At 37.1% G+C, this 18,152-nt stretch overlaps 1 protein-coding gene across 1 annotated transcript in view; it reads right to left on the reverse strand.

The window, feature by feature from the left end:
- The window catches only part of EYA4 (EYA transcriptional coactivator and phosphatase 4), a 275,490-nt gene that overhangs the window by 35,486 nt on the left and 221,852 nt on the right, over positions 1-18,152 (reverse strand). The window contains exons 7-12 of the mRNA XM_046006790.1: positions 17,590-17,732; positions 17,303-17,446; positions 15,365-15,444; positions 11,613-11,778; positions 2,866-3,002; positions 1,320-1,403 (exon numbers count right to left, since the gene is read on the reverse strand). Of these exons, the coding sequence (XP_045862746.1) occupies positions 1,320-1,403; positions 2,866-3,002; positions 11,613-11,778; positions 15,365-15,444; positions 17,303-17,446; positions 17,590-17,732 (754 nt within the window). The remainder of the gene's footprint in view (positions 1-1,319; positions 1,404-2,865; positions 3,003-11,612; positions 11,779-15,364; positions 15,445-17,302; positions 17,447-17,589; positions 17,733-18,152) is intronic.

An 18,152-nucleotide genomic window follows, 5' to 3' on the forward strand; every position in this document is an offset into this window, starting at 1 on the left:
TACTTGAGCGCATTCATTTCTGGTCTAGAAGACAGAACTTAACAAAACTGCTAAACACGGCATGTTAGGCTGTCATGAGACCATCATAAATAATGAAACACTATAAAAACACAGGGAAGGCACTTCTATAAGTGTAATAGGTAAAGGAGCCAAGTCAGATGTAACTCTAAATACGGTAATTGAAGGCAGACCAGACATATTCTGAGTTGACTCTAGTCAGATTATGAATCCTACAGAGTCAAAGATTCAGACAGGAACGGCCCAAACCACTGCGGACCTGACAAGTGTTTTCCCTGACAAGGAGTTGCCCTGATCTTTGTACTAGCACTTATACAGCGTACACCAACACAGTCATAAGAAGCTAGCTAACCATAAAAAGGATGGCAAGAAAGAAAGGAAGAGGAGTCACAGGACCCTCCGTCTCTGAATTTGTGTGTGAGTGGGGTGTTATCCCCACTTGCTGTTCAAATGCTTATTCAAAGTTATATTAAAAAAAAATACTTAGGGGGCGCCTGGGTGGCTCAGTGGGTTAAAGCCTCTGCCTTCAGCTCCGGTCATGATCCCAGGGTCCTGGCATGGAGCCCCACATCAGGCTTTCTGCTCAACAGGGAGCCTGCTTCCCCCCCTCTCTCTGCCTCTCTCTCTGCCTGCTTGTGATCTCTCTCTGTCAAATAAATACATAAAATCTTTAAAAAAATACTTAGTTTCATAAATCCAAAGGACCTCTCAGACAAAAGATTACTTCCTTATTTCAACTGGCATTCGATAGCAACATTTGGTGCAATAAGTGATTTCAAATAATTTCTTAAAATTTCCTTATTAGAGGGTAATAAGTAATTTTATAATGTTGCAAGTCCATTTTAATTTACAAAATAATTTTTTCTAAAATGATTATGTCACAGTAATAAGCTTGTTTTTGATGCTGAAAATTCAAAGCAATCTGAAAAAAGAATTCAATTTCGAATTATTTTAGTAAAATTTGCCGGTTCTCATTAAAGAACAATGAGCCACTGAAAATTAATTAAGAACAGATTTGACAGCCTATAATAAAAACACTTAAATGTATTTAAATTGCTCTGGATTTTTTTTTAAAGATTTGTTTATTTGAGAGAGAGAGCGAGCGCGCACACATGAGAGTGTGCACTGGGGGAGGGGCATCAGGAGAGAGAAAATTTCAAGCAGACTCCCTGCTGAGCGCAGAGCCCAACACAGGGCTCAATCTCTTGACCCTGAGATCATGACTTGGAATTGCTCTGGATTTTTGAACAAAATAAAATCTCAACAAGGTGTCTTGGGGTGAAATTTCTTGATCTTCTTACCTTGCCATACTTCTGGGCATAAGACCCTGTGAGCAGTGAGTGGAAAACAATGATGGTTTCATCCAAGTCCCAGACAAACACACGCTGAAGAAAAATACAAGTATCAAAGAATTATCAAGTTCTAAGGAAACAGAAATCTCTTAGTTGAAAACATCTGGCGTTGTCGTTGGGTATAATCTCAATACCATTTTATAGAAAACTACTCTACTCCATTTTTTTTCCAAGTTTGCCAGATGTCACTGTGATAAAACCAGAGGGGGAAGAGTGATTTGAAAAAAAAGTCATAATAAGCTCAAAGATCAGATGTCATAATTTAAACGAATTCATCTAAATATTTACTTGCAGTTAATGCCCCAAAAGACACATTTGACTTAGGATGTAAGTGTGCTTAAAATCTTATTTTAAAATCTCTCACCTCATGGATTCATGAGGTTTTTGTGCAAAATGCAATTTGTGTAAAGGATTAAATTTTTAAAAATATTTTAAAAAATCACTGAGCGATCCCTAGACAGAAATTGCAAACTGTAGACCTTTGGGTTAGATAAGGCCCTCAGAGGGGTTGTTTAGTTTGCACAGTGTTAGAAAGATTTCAAATTATTGATCAACATTTCAGGATTAGAAGATTTCACACAAACATCAGGATTCTGAGCATAACAGGGAAACAGGAAGGAAGGTACAACAATGCTGACTGACATTCCACGAGGCAGTGATTTGTGGGTCTCTTCAACTGGGCCAATGCTCCCTGCTCCCCACATTCTGCCGCTGGCTCCCTGGCCCTGTTCACTCATTTCTGTCACCTTCTGGGTTCCTGAAGGCACTGGAATGTGTTACTGTCCTTCAGGTGAAAGAGTGATGTTTTACAAAAAGGCACAATGACTATCATTTGATTCTATCAAGTCTGGAAATTTGGGTATTTTTCTTAAATGAAGGATGCAGTTGTGTAAGAAGTAACACAGTATGGTTAAGATAGTTTCCCTGATGTTTAGAATAAAAATCAACCTGCCTGGCATGAACATATCTCAAAAGAGCTTTCAACCAGAGGAACAGGATACATAGAAGTTTTTATAGAGATAAAAATGTTATCATGTTATGATCAGAATTCTTCCCATTTTCAGAAGACAACTTTTCTTTACCATACAGATTAATTTCACTTTTTTTCAAATTTTATTGATCCCCCAAATTTTATTCACCCATATAAACATTCTTCATTACCTTAATACTATCAAACAGAGTGTCTCTCAGATTATCCCACTAACAATGGCTTTATTTTGTAAATTTCTGTTTGTGCCAGTTAGGACTAAAAGATGCAATTATCTCAGGCCTGGAATTTATAAAGTTCCACCGTTTTAAAGTTTTTAACTTTGCCATTACAGTGGATGAAATCTCAAATTTTAGAGCTATGAAATCCCTACATGATGAGATCCACTCATTTCACGATACTTCCTCCTTTTTTTTTAAGGTTGAAACCTTATGGAACTGTAAGGTGTAGAATATCATTCAGTAAAATAAATATCAGATCCCACTCCTTACAGATAAGTCAGCATACCTCCAGGTCACTGTCAGGAGGTGGGGAGGGATTGTTTTTCCGGCCTCTTCCTCGGGATTTTGACCCAGAACTCCTGCACGTTCTCTCATCAAGATCTTTGATAGGTGTGGAAGGGCTCTGCATGGTATCAAACTCTCCTAGAAACAACATGACTTGTGTCAAGAAAAGCTCTTCATTTTTAGATCAGGTATGAGTCTTTGTTACAAATTACCTTAACGAATCTTTATACAATAGAAAGCTCCTCCTGACAAAAAAGATTTATCATCCCAAACACACAAAATCCCCATTCAATTAAAAATTTTGCAGGTCACACAAATCCCCCATAGTTTCAATCTACATGATCTATTAAACCTGAATGTGTTTTATACTCTATATGTCTTCACCTTCCTTGTCTCTACTCTCCCCTACATATCTATCCGGATTTAGCTCTGTTCTCCTCTTTTTATGTCAGAGCTCAAAGGAGGGGTATCTTCTTCTGGATCAATTCCCATCCCTCCACCTATAAACTTGACTCCCAACCTCACCCTCTAAAGGAATCGTGCTCCATTAGTTAAACCCTTTCTTAACTTTCTTCCCATCTCTTGCTTTTCTGTGGGCCACAAACAAGTTTAAAAGTCCTTCCCTTGACCTTGCATTTTCACTTAGAAGTTATCTGCTTGCTATCTTCTCTTTTTTAAGGAATAAAAGAATAGTACATTAAAAGAATAGTACATTAAAAGAATAGTACATTGCAGGACAGGGTTGTCCAAAAGAAATATGATGTGAGCCACAAATATAACCACATATATAATTTAAAATTTTCTAGAAGCTACAATAAAAAATGTAAAGAAACATGTAGAATTAATTCTATTTGTATATACTAATAGAGCCAATATAAACACAATATTATCATTTCAGCATGTAACCAACATGAAAATTGTCAACAACATGTTTTACATAATCTCCTTTTCATTCTCAGTCTTTGAACTCCTGTGTGTATTTTACATTTACAGCAGACCTCCAACTGTACTAGCCCCACTACAGGTGCTTGACAGCCACTTGTGGCCAATGACGACAGCAGTGGATAGCCCATGTGTCTCCACTTCTGGACGTCTGATTTGTCATAATCGCTTCACCAAAACCCTAAAACCACTCTTACTCAGAGTCCTGTTAACCACCTAACCAACAGATGTAATAAACAGACTCAGTCCTTATCCTTATCCCGGATGCCTGAGCTGTGTTTGATCCTCTTAAACACCACATTCTTAGAGCCATTATTTGGTTTGTGATCTCCTAGCTCTGGAAGCTCTCTCAGCAGGCCTTCTCTGTCTAGGAGACAGGCACTTCTTTTCCTCCTCCCATTCCTTGTATGGTAGTATTTAAGAGTTCCAATCTTCCCTCACTGTCTTCCTTATTCCACACCATCTGGACGATCTAACCCTTTCATGGGTTAATCACCTTCTCTGAGATGACCCATACATAAACCCATACCTCCAATGAGGCCGCATCCTACAGAAGTTTCAGACTTTGCATCTAACTGACCTCTGCATGTCCCCTAGGTACCTGAATGTCTGACATGTCTACAGCTGGGGGTGGGGTACTGTATAAGGAAAGTGTACTGAGCTGTGGCAAATCTGTGGGAGTGGGTTTGCATAAACCAAAATGACACTGAGGCCCTCACAAGTAACAAGGGTCAGACACACTGTAGGACTTGAAGCATTTCACTCAATCTCTCTGAATCTCTTTCTTTGTATGTTAAAGCACGGGCAAGAGCAGCTGCTTTCTGAATTACTGAGGTAAAAATAATTTATGTTTAATTTGATGTGAATTATATATGTAAACATTTCTAGGAGAGTCTGAGGGCAAACTACATTTAAAATTAAATTTAAATTACTACATTTAAGTTTAAATATAAAGAAGTTATAACAATTATGCTTTGTTATAAAATTAAGGAAAAATAATTATGAGGACAGCCAAGTAGTTATTAATCTAAATAAACAAATCTGAACAGGCTAGGCAGTATCTAGGTTGTATTTCTTCCAAGATGTTCTAAATAAACAGTCATTTTTACACAGCTCACTTGTAATTATTTCCAATGGTTCTAACATTTTCTTTGGGAAACACTGTGCATATCAGGACAGCATCAAAAGAAACCACGTGTCTGTGCTTCAAATATTATTTGCTCTTAAAACATTGTTAGCCTTGTTCCTATGATAGGTCTCTGCTAGCGACTGTGCCAGAGTAGACAGTGTAATAAAGGCTCCATAGTTTTCCGTTGAATATTGATTGTCCCATCTTAGAGTAAATCGTGTTTCAGCTTGCACAAGTATTAAATGAGAGCTTTAGGTATTTAAATACATGCCAACGTAAAAAAAATCACACAAAAATTCTTCTATTTTTAGTTATTTTTTAAACAGAATTTTCATAAGGTTACTATGCCCTCCAAGTCAAATGTTCTCACTCTGATAAAATGCTGATTCAAATTAAGTCCCATTTATTAAGTAAGCTTATAATTTTTTGGATGACCTCCCTCAAAAACTTGTCTTTCTACTCATGATAGATCAATTTTCAGCTGTTAACTATCATGAGGCACCTTTGCTCTTGCAAAAATGCAATAGCTGAAAGGTTGAAAACTTGCAAAATTGCAAAGCCATTGTGATCAGTTATGGGTGGCTGATTGTCGACTGGATCCAGAAAGGAGTTTGGCAGAACAACTCAGCTATTAAATGAGCTGGAGAGCCAGCTGCTGAAGAGCAGGAGGAGGAAGAAGGGAAAAGGCTGGTCATAGGCAGTGTCCGCGTTTAAATAAAAGTAGGATTTGATATCACTGATTCTTGCCAAGTTACAGAAGGATCTTAAAAGGGCTCTAAGAATCTGGACAAAATATGGACCCAAGTGTTTTGATGAAAGTAAAGACATATCCTTTTAAGAAAACGATGAAGAGTAGCTCCACATTGATCCTTAGTATGTGTTACGTGCTGCCTTCTTTCTTAAAAAATTTACTGAAATATGTGTTTGGCTCCATTCATTCATTCTGAGTCTCCTCGTGTCTGTGAGATTCTTGCATTTTGTAACCTGGAGCAGTTGTTTGCTTTTTCCTTCACGTGGCTAGAACGTCCTTAAATATGTATACTATGCTTTATTTGACTTTTGTGAATGAACATTCGGTTATTTGTAGTTTTAGGCCATTACAAATAAAGCTGTTACAAACATGCTTGTTCGCCTCTTGTGGACATGAGCTCTTATTCCACCAGGGCAGATTTTTAGCAGTGGGACTCCTTAGTCAGAGGAAGGTGTATATTCATCTTCAGTAGACACTGACCACCTTTTTCTAGTGTGGTTGTATTAATTCACTCTCTGACTAGCAAGGAGATTTCCAGTTGCTCCACATCCTTGTCAATACTTGGCTTTGCTAGCCTTTTATGAGCTATTGTGGGGGTATGTTAGTCCCACTGTAGTTTTAATTAGCATCTTCTTATTGAATAATGATGTAAAACACATTTTTTCTTTTTTTGCCCATTTGGTGTCTTTATGACATAACTGTTTAAATCTTTTGCCCATTAAAAAAAAATTGGTCTGGTCCCTAGGTGGCTCAGTTGGTTAAGCATCTGCCTCCATCTCAGGTAAAATCCCAGGATTCTGGGATAAGAGTCCTGCATTGGACTCCTTGCTTGTCTGGGAATCTGCTTCTTCCTCTGCCCCTCCTCCCACTGGTTCTCTCAATCCCCCTCTCTCTCTCTTCTCTCAAAAAAAAGTTATCTTTTTCTTATTGATTTGTCAGAGCTCTTTATTGTAAAACATTCTTTACATATATATATGTCTGACTTAAACTTTACTTTAACCCAGTGAATTTGGTCCTTCATTATCCTCTTTTAATAATGGGAGAACTGGAGGCACGTGAGATTTTAAATTAACTTACCAAGATGAAATAGCTTGTATGCGGAATGTTGGTATGATTCCAAAATTCCTGCTTTAACCACTAGGTTATCCTTTCTCTCCCAAACAGCAATAGATTCTCCAGGTTACAAAGAGGTCAAACTTAAATCTGTTTCTACCCATCAAGAGAGTATACAGACTTCTTATAATTTTGTGAGGGCCAATGAATTCATCAAAAGATCTCCATAGTACAAGAGTAGGTCCTGATGAGTGCATGCATGGCATCTGTGTCCCTAGAGCAACCACGCAGGGGAACAGTTCTGAACTCTGTATCTTTGGATGGTGCTATCCTTTCTTCTGATAAAGGGCAAAACCAGGAACTTGAACTCAGCTGGTCATTAAATATTTGTAGACCCTTTTTTTTTCTTTAAGAGAAAGCTGTTAATTCCAGTGTCTCTGCCAAATTTCACTCAGGTAATGGCACCAGGGTACATTAATGCTGCAGGTAGGGGGAAAGTAAATTGGCAGAAAAGTTAAATGTGGTCCGTCCTTTCTATCTAAATCCTCTTGTTAGCTTCACTTAAATGAAGGAGCACTTTGCCTGCCTTCCTGTCCTTGTGTGAAATGCCATGAAGCTACGGAAATTCTACTCAGTTCTGCCTAAGAAACTGGTTTCTTTTCAAAGAGTGAAGTGATCTTATTATATCCTTTACTTTTCTGAAGTACCTGTAAAGTTTAACTAGCTAATGTATTTTAATGCTTGTCAAGGTCTCAGAGTAGAGGATGATACTGTTACAAATTACTGATTATTTTTCATTTTCAAGATGTTTAAAATATTGAAAGAATGGGAGCTACAAAAATTTGTAATGTTCATCAAACTTTTTGAATGCAAATCAAAAATATAATATGCCTGAGATAATCTTTGTTAAAGGCAAGAAGAGATCTTTATAAAGGTAATATAAACTCAAATATCTGTTCTTAATCAGTATGCTGTTTCTTTAAATACATTGTCAAAGTGCCTAATAAGGTAAAATCAAGGTAAAGTCAAGAACTGAACGCTATTTGCAATTTCCAAATAACATCAGTCATTGCCAATTGCCCTAGGCTTTTCTTGGGCCAACATTATACGTGATTGAATAATTCTCCTTTAATTAGTACAGTAATGAATAAGTATACCTTCTAAGCTTTGGCTATTTAGATGCAACTTAATTTCCAACTCTAAGTCAGAAGAACCACCAGCTGTCTCTTACAGAACATGAAGTATGTTTCTATTTTGAAAACGAGAGCTGTGAACAGTTAATGATTTATGAAGAACTATGAATTTAATTGTTAGGTCTCTGCATTTAGTCCAAAAGGCAGAGCTGGTCAATGGGAAATACTTTTCATACCCTTGAACTAAGTACCTCAAAATTCACCAATAACAAAGAAAAATCCCGTAGTTATAAACTGGTTGGCTTTTTGGATACATGCCAGATCTAGAAAGACAAAATCAAACTTAAAACTACCCTGCCTGAAGCCCTGGGGTCACAGAATTCCCTAAGAATCCAGATATGTTATTGTTATAATTCTGGTTAAGAGAATAATACAGTTACAAGTAAAAATGATTTCTTCTTTAAATTCAACAGAAAGTCTGATAAGACCTGAAAATCATGTCCAATTCTATTTGTTGGCATTAGCAATCAATGGAAAGCTAAAGAAACTGCATTCCGATAGTACTGTGAGGATGTTACACATGGATGTGTCACATCCAAAGTCATACATTCAGAATACCTACATGCCTGCATTTAGTACTTTTAATGTAAGCAAAATAGCTATTCTGAGTATTTATTATTCTTTAATTAATGGAAAGTGCCCATCTGTGTCTTTCCTGCAGAGAAACATTTGTGATCACACTGAAATTAGAGCAAATTCGAAATGATATCCTATGGATATTATATTTGAAAACCAAATAATTTTCACTCATGGTAGTTCTATTCTAATGTGCTCAAATACTGTCTGCTGGTCCTGGTCCTGTTATTCGGTCTCCAGTACCCTGGTGATCAAATACTTGTGTGATTCTGTTCTTAATACAGTCATCCTACCCTGTTTCCCTATGCATTTACTATGGAGAAAACTCTTTCACAGTGTGATAAGACATCCCCTTATCTAAAGTATCTCTAGTATCCATTAAGCAAGTATTCTAAATCACGTTTTCTTCTTTCCTTTCTTTCTTTCTCTCTCTCTTTCCCTTCCTTCCTCTCCTTTCCTTCCCTTCTTTCCCTTCCCTTTCCTTCTCCCTCTCCCTCTCTCCTTCCCTCCTCCCCCTTCCTTCCTTGCTTCTTTCCTTCGTTCCTTTCTTTCTTTCCTTCCTTCCTTTCCCTCCCATCCTTCCCTCCTTCTAGATTCATGCACAGGGTCTCACGTGTGCATGTGCACAGTGTGGGGAGGGGCAGCAGGAGAGGGAGAAAATCTACAGCAGACTTCCTGTTGAGCTGGGAGACCAATATGGGGCTTGATCCCATGACCTTGAGATCATAATTTGAGCCAAAACCAAGAGTCCGACACTTAACCAACTGAGCCACCTAGGCACCCCATACATTCTTTCACTTAAGGTAATATTTTTGATGAAATGTAACTACTGACTCAAAGAGGATCAGGACAGATTTAGCACATGGGATTTAAGCTGAAATGAGGTTAAGGCAAGTGAGGTACAAAGGGTGAAATTTAAAGGCCTTGAGAATGAATGCCTCCCTCAATTTTGTACCCTGTCCTTCCCTGACCTTACTTAGTCCCAGCCCTGCACAAGATACAACTACTCAGAGAGGCTGGGGCTAGATGAAAAGCCTAAGCAGGAGCCTTAAGGGGACAAGGACCGGAAATTCAAAAGGGCTGTGTGGTCACAGAAGGGAAGCTCTAAAGGGAAGATAAGGAGAAAGAAACTGAAATGTAGGAGCACCAAAGACAAAGTCTAGTAGAATAGTAGACAGTTTTTCCTTGGAGTCACAGTTAGAGACTGTATTCTGAAGAGGGAACCAAAAAGAAGTATCATTATTTCATCAATTCATGATCTGAGCATATCTTGGCTATTACTTGAAGTGTTAGCTTCATTTTTACTTCTTTAGGTTCAAATTAGTTTCTTGCTAACATTCTTGTATTATCTAGCATTTCCCCTTTTCAACACTCACACAGTTTTAATTATATGCTTGATATTTGTCTTGTTTTTCAAATGGAAGCTAAAAGTATGCAGAGATCTCATTCACTACTGGAATATTGGCAGTACCTGCAACCTATTAGGTACTCATAAATAATTGTTAAGTGGCCTTAAATCTTCTTGGAATCACTGACCCACTTAGAAAGAATTTATAGTGTTGTTACCATGTTGCTTCATATCTTCTTGTCCTTCCAACACTGGACAAAAAAAAAGATAAGTTTGGATCTTGCAAATAGCTGAAGTCAGAAAAAAAAAGCTTGAACATACTAATGGTGATTACAAAAATTCTTAACTTCATTTTTCTTATTGAATCTTGGTAATTCTTTATATATTCTGGATGCAAGTCCTTTATCAGATATGCGTTTTCCAACTATTTCCTCCAAATCTGTGGCTTGCGTTTTTATTCTTGTGACAGTGTCCTTCAAGGAACAGAAGTTCTTGATTTTACGAAGGCTAATTTCTTTTCTTTCAGAGATTGTGTTTTTAATGTCATACTATGAAATCTTTATGTAACCCACGGCTACAAAAATTTCCACCATGTTTTCTTCTAGAAGGTTTACAGTTTTAGTTTTTATTCGTATTGTATATGGTGTGAGTTACAAGTCAAGATTCTGTCTTGGGACTTGTTTTTTGTTTGTGCTATTATTGTTGTTATTTTTGCATATGGGTGTCTAATTGTTCCAGTACCATTTAAAAACAAACACACAAAGAAACAAAAAAAATCCTTTATTCTCCAACGATTTCGCACCTTTGTCAAAGTTCCATTTTTGAGTGTATGCATACAAGTCTATTTCTGGACTCTCTATTCTACTCCATTGTTCTATGTATCTATTCTTTTGTCAATACCACACATTTTGATAACTGTACTTCATAGTAAGTCTTGATATCAGGCAATGTCAGTCACCAAACCTTGTTCTTATTTTTCAAAATTATTTCAGCTAATCTAGTTCCTTTGCCTTTCCTTGTAATTTTAGAATCATCTTGATGACTTCTCCAAAAAGTCCTGCTGGAATGTTGAATAAGATTACAATGAATCTTTATTAAATTTGCCTTTAGCTTGAAATACTTCAGCTGTGTCAGCAAATTCAAGTCTAGTGGCACTGCAGATAAGCTTCTGACAACGAAGAATACAACGGATCGTAAGTAAGTGCTAATCAGAGAAAGATATTAAACTACCTACTAATGATCCTACACATCCTAGGAATGTAGGAAATGTTCACTGCCCAGAGCAGTGAGGAGCAGTGTGAGGAATTCACAAAGATGAAAGAGCTACACAGGCTCTCAAGCTTGAAGGAAATACTATCAGTTATACCAAAAGAAGATAAAATTGCTAGAACCTTTCCATATTGTCATGATCTTTACAAAAGAAAGGATTAGTCAGGCAGAAGTTCCACTGACCTTTTTATATCCATATGCATCCGTGCATATATATATATGTGTGTGTGTGTGTGTGTGTGGTGTGTGTATATATATGTATATATGTATAACCACTTGAAATTAAAATCTCTTAACCATCCACATCTAAAAGAAGGGTTTTTTGAAATGCTGGAAGAGAAACCTCATCTTACATGGTGGTATTGGCCCAGATGAAATACCAGCATCATTAGATGAGAACTTTCAGCCTGGTCTCCAAAATGTCTTTTCCCCCATATAGTAGACCCAGCAAAACATCAAAGTATTTCACCTGGATGAAGATCTGTACCTGGTTGGCTGGTCAGTCCTGGGAGAGATTCCTGCAACTGATAGGTTGAGGTCGACGACGATGTGCCATCAGCTGTGTTATTTGACGTCATATATGCCCCATACGTGGAGGCTGAGTAATACTGTGCGTACTGATTTTGGCCAAAGGCTGTGTAGGATGGGTAGTCCTGAAAGAAGAATTGAGACATACGTGTCCTTGAAGGAGTAATTACTTCTGGTCCAAAGAAAAGAAATCACTATGGTAACTGAAAGGTTAGTATTTGGTTCCATTTGTTTTAGAGTCCCCAGTTTTGAGGTGATCCTAGCAAGTTCACACAATTACAAACTACCCTGCTGGCTTCACCAACCAGGTCCAGCACATAACTCTCCATGTGCCTAAAGGCTATGCATGCCTCATGTAACCACAATTACTTATCTAGGGATGTACGTCTTAAGGTCTTAGGTCTAGAATAATAGAGTTTTTTACCCATGTTTTCATAGGCTACGTGTCATCTAAGGTCTTGACTTAAAGTCCCTAGTGAGGTTTTCAAATATTGAGTTTGCCTCATTTGCTAGAGAAAGAAGAAAGCATTGGGTCAACTCCTCTGACCTGCCTTTTATTAAAAAATTCTAAGAACCTTAAAGTAATCTAAGTAATCCTTCAAAATCCTTTACATATTAAGATAACAAGCAAGAATTTGTTGCAATAATTTGTGTTTAATATATCTAGCATGTTTTAGCCCAAATTGTTATCAGTGATGATAAAAACCTTGGTCAGGATTAAGATTCCCCAATACATGTTTCTAAGGGAACAAAGATCTACATTTGATGTGGTTTCCAAAAAAAGAAAATCTTTATGTAAGTAGAGATGACCCTTGACTAACATGGGTTTGAATTGCATGGGTCCACTGATATGCAGATTTTTTTCAATAAATATGGAATATAGTACGGTAAATGTATTTTCTCTTCCTTATGATTTTCTTAATAACATTTTTTCTAGCTAACTTTACTGTAAGAATACAATATATAACACCTATAACATATAAAGTCTGTGCTAATTGATTAAGTCATCAGTAAGGCCTCCTGTCAATAGTGGGCTATTTCAGTTAACTTTTAGAACAGTCAAAGGTTAGACATGGCATTTTGACTGCATGGGGATTTGACACCCCAACTCCCCTGTTGTCTAGTTCAACTCTAGTATGGCAGGTAACGAAAATTCTGTTTGTCTGCTAATTTCAGGATCTGATGCTCCCCATCACAACCTATAAGCTAAGGAAAACACCTCTCAACAATACTTAGACAAAGCTCCTAGCAACGTGTCTTTGTCAGAGTAAAACACACAGGCAGTGTTCGAAGGCGTTAAGTGGATTCACCCATTTAATCCTTACACCTGCCTATGTGCTATTGTTACCCCATTTTTCACTGAGAGGGACGAAGGCACAGTGTGGTGAAGTGATCTGTGTACTCGAGGTCAGACAGCTAGCAAGTTTCAGGCTGGAACTGGACCCCAGAGAGGCTGACTCCAATGTCTGTGCACTGAAGCTCTCCCTGAGGCTACTAACGTCATTATGGGAAGATGAAGTGACTTAGAGGAAAGGTCCACACTGCTAGCTACTGTTGACTAAAACTTTTTTGTACTCAAACATATCTCAGAGATCCGATCCCCCCGCTTCTCTTCCTCCCATTACTGTCACCTGGCCCAAGCTACCTTCACTTCCTGTTGGAGCCATTGGACCAGCTTTCCAATTTGTCTCATTTCCAGGTTTAGATTTCTCCAAAGTGCCTAAAGCCAGAGTGATATTTTCAAAACAGAAACTGTATGACACTATGCTCCTGCTTGGACTCCCCTAATAGCTTCCCACTGGGCTTGGAATAAAACTGAAATCCCTCACAGAGGTATACACATACAGAGCCCTGCCTATCTTCATAAACATGCTTCCCCCTCTGCCCACCTGCACAAACTAAACCCTCCCCTTCTTGGAATTCACTGGCACACCAAGGGTTTCAAAACCTCTCAGAGGTTTGGTACCTGCTACTTTCTATGCCCAAAACACCCTGGCCCTCCTTCTTCACCAGTCTTAGAAGACGTCCTGAATGTTGCTTCTATAAACAAGCCTTCCACAAAATCTCCCCTACTCAAAATTAGATGTCTATTAATATTTTTAATAGACTCTGTTCTGACTCTTCATGCTTTTTAGTTCTATATGTATTCATGCATTTACTGGTTTATTGTCTGCTTCTCTCAGCAGCTGGTGATATCCAGAAAGCTAGAACCCAGGTCCTATCCACTCCGGTCCTCACTTACATGTCCCCAGCATACAGACCAGGTCCTAAGACATAATAACTACTCAATAAGTATTAGCTAAACTAATAGACTGGTATTCCAACCATGGTCCAAGATACAGGTTATGAGTCATATTGGAGCCACTGTTTTTAAATGTTTAGATAGTATTGGATCTGTTTTATGCTGTAAATATTTCTTCTCCTTTATGAATCTTTTGTAAATCCTCCCAAGTAGAACAGAGTAGTCTTTCCTTTATGCTATGCACCACTCTGCCTAGTGTGTATTTCTACTATTATATCTATTATATCCTACCCTCTGTTCATATTATTTTCCTATCTGTTTTGTTAGAATTGCTTCCTTCTAGACAGCAGAAAATAATGACATTATTTTTGAATCTTCAATGCCCGGTCAAAAGTCTAATGAATAATAAGTGCTCAATAAATGTTTCCTGTATCAACAAAAAAGTAAGTAAAATGAAGCTACCTGGATTATCAAAAATTCTCAGTATTTTTCAATATAAAAAGATATACCAGCTTTGATATTGAATGTTTTAAGAAACCATTTTTTCTAACTAATGCCAAATTACACGATTTAATTCTATGAAAAATAGTATTTTTCCACACTAATAATCATAATTTCTTTTTTGCCTTTTGTTACATTAATAAACATTAAAAGAAGGCAATTGATAAAAACCCTTCAATAAATCCAAAGAGCATACTTGTACAATAACTTAGATTTTAGAATATATAAAAGTCCAACAACTATGTTAAAGTAAAATAGTGTATTGTCCACCAAGGAAATCAATTTCTATCTCAAAGACTCTGAACTTGACTGAGAACTAGGAAATAAGCACAAAAGATTCTGAAGTGTCAGTATATTCACCCATCACAAACGTTCATTCTCGCTCCACACACAATTCTAACAAACTAGATTTTAGAACTCACAAAAATACGAAGAAAGCATAATTAAGAGGAGGACTAAGGACTACTAGAGGCGAGCACCCTGACAAAAGCAAAAATTACAGCTATCAGGAAAGTAGGAATCAAACATTTATTAAAATGAACCACAGAACTAAAAGAAAAAAAAATCTAAGAGGCATTTGGTTTAGTAGCAAATGTTCTGTACAATCAATGTCATAATCTACTTGTTGGTTGTAGTTCAGTTTCTTAATTAATTTTCATAATAACTTGTCAAAAGTAAAATTATGCTTAGTAAACAGTTTAAAATAATAGGAAAATACACAATATATTTTGTAGTTCTGTGCCAAATGATTAAAATAAAAATCATGACTTAAATGTTTAAAGGACAAACAACCAGAAAACCTAAAATACCCAGAATAACACAGATCCCAAGAATTCTGGAAAGCTAATTTTTTACCACCTTGAAAAAACCTTATTCTAGGAGAGTATACACTTACACGATAACCCAAAACTATTCTTCAAAGATCTGAAACAGACACAAAAAGCCTAAATACAAAAAAGCTACTATACCTGTTGTGAACCGCTAAAATTTGTTGAATTGGAGACTGAATTATTTGCATAAATAGTAGATGATGGTGCAAAACTAGAACCTAGAAATAAAGAACAAATTGCACTTAAAAAGTATTTCTTTGCAAAATAATAAAAACATTTCACTTTGCAGAATCCAATGAGAGAAATATATTTTTAATTTTGTTAAGGCAACAAAACATGAAATTTGAAGTTGAGAGATTTATAAGGAAATGAGTGCTTAGCTCTATCCTTCTTGTGACAACAGATAAAGTCTTTGCTGTCAAGGTCTGTTGGACTAAACAGGAGCACATGGGAACAGTCTTAAGGACAGTAGTTAACCCTTGAAGGTTAAATGTCTAGAAGAGCAGCGATTTTCAAAGAATAAAATATTATGCAGACAGAGTACTCCTCGGAAGCTACTGGAACTTTCAAATGGTCATACCAGCTGCATATGCACACAGAAACCATTTGAGTTAAACCTGTGGATGGGGTTAGCTTAGGAAACATAGAACCAACTTAGAACTGATGCTTACAGCACCCTGTCTTTTCTATCCTCCTCTGTCCTTTCCTTGGAGCCAAGAAAGAGGTGAAGTGGGACTCAGACTAAGTATAGTACAGTCACTTAGGGCTTGTGAGCCTTCAAAGATTTGGCTACAAGGTTAGAAATTTAATCATTTTTTAAATTAAAATTTTAAATTATTTTTTAAATTAAAAACAAGTGAGATAGCAATTTAAAGATCATTTTTTAAACATATGTTCCATGGAATGGACTTATGAAGAAGTAAAATGAAAGACTACTGACACAGCTGATTATTTGTTTTATCAATGTGTTTAGAATTGCAATTATATTATATAATTAACACAAACTGATCTGGCCTAGAATATCCAACATGAAAGTACTGGGGAGATCAATAAAAATGTACTCATGGTTGCTTTCATACTCCTAACTGACGATGTGTGGCCCACTGTGGCTTTAACATTTATGTAACTACATTTCTATATATACTATTATATATCTATAGTTTAAGTAAAAAGAGACCTGCCCTTTCAGCCAAAAAGGTCTAGGTAATTATTTCATTTTACTTGGTAAACTAAAATTTCAACACTGGTTGATTAAAAAAGTATGATTTACATAACCCCAAATTTATGACTAACAAAACAGACACAATGACACAAAGCTTTTAATGCATTTGCTATGTCACTAAATTCTTTCTGCAACTACTACATAATGACCAAATGTAGAAGCAAAATTAAATACTCAGATGCAGAGGATTGTTCACAAATTATATAAATTATATAAATATTATATATAAATTATATATTTATTTCTAATTATATAAATATATATAAATATTTTATATATAATTATATATATAAGCACAAATTATATAAATATTTCTAGTAAGAAATAGAGTATTAATAGAGGAGAGGTATGAGGAATGAACAGAAAATCCAAAATAGTTAAATGGTAAACAGGACTCAGAAAGATACTAACTCAATTTTAAATATAATCAAAGCAGCATTACATACTTAAGGAATATGGACAAGACAACACACATGAGTCTTTGAACCTCACTTAGATAGACCCCTGTATATGACTGACATGGCTTGGAGATTACTCTGCTTGGACTTAGTGTCCTGCCAATTTCATACAACTTCAACTTAAGTACTGAAATTTGGTATAGGGTGCTCGCTTCGGCAGCACATATACTAAAATTGGAATGAAATTTGGTATAGGTCACGTTTCCTGATGTATATTCAATTCTTTCCACCATGTTTTGTTTTTTTTTCCCTCTCCTCTAGCTATTTGTCTTTCCAGATGCAAACAGCACTAACAATTAAAACCATTTTCACGAAGGCATATCCCTATTCTGAAGCCAAGGAGTCTCATCCAGAGAATTCCTCCTTGTGTAACATGCTTCCTGTGTGGTGGCTTACCTGGCATCTGGTAAGAATACGGCGTCTGGCCTGGCTGTGGGGTGGAAAACCCCGGGCTGTAACTGAGGCACCCACTCTGTAATGGGGATGGGGTCTGTGAAAGTCCACTCTCCGTCTTGATGCCCGGCAACATCACGCCCAGATCTGTTTGGGAAATGCAGAGCGCAGACCCTCGCATTAGTAGAACGACCTTGCTCCTGCATTGTCACTTACGCTAGAATATCTAAGCACAAGGCAGCAGGATTACCCGCTCGTAAGCAAATAAGCAGAGAAAAGACGTGCGATACCATAAGTGGGCAGGCTGTAGGGCTGTCCTGTCTGCGAGTAGGCTGTGTAGACCGCTGGCTGCTGCATCCCCGAATACTGAGTCTGGCCTGCATAGGCAGACATCGTTTGAGCTGCTGGTGTAGAAAGAATGTGTGGATAGGGCCTAAATATCAGAAAAATAGCATTACTGTGGCAACAAAGACTGCACATTACTTCAGACAGCTTAGATTCAGTGAAACCTTATCATAGCCAGGAAGTAAACCTCTTCTTTATCCACAATACAATTCTAACAAAAGGGAAAGGACAAGAGTCCAAACGTACAGAGCCCAGGCTCTGCTACCAGTCAGTCTAGCAACTTGGGACAAATGGTTTAAACTCCTTAAAGACTTAGGTCTCACCATATCATGAGACATCTGGATCAGATATTAATCTAAAGTCTTCCATCTATAGTCCTTGTTGACCTCTGAAATAGTATCTCAATTAATGTGCAGACCAGGGAAGTAGAGCCCAGGCCAGTTAGCATGCTCATGAGCTTACCTACAGTCTCTACCTACAAGTCTCACCTGCTGCTATACAACGGATA

Source organism: Meles meles, chromosome 5, assembly GCF_922984935.1.
Source record: "Meles meles chromosome 5, mMelMel3.1 paternal haplotype, whole genome shotgun sequence".
Taxonomy (NCBI): Eukaryota; Metazoa; Chordata; class Mammalia; order Carnivora; family Mustelidae; genus Meles; species Meles meles.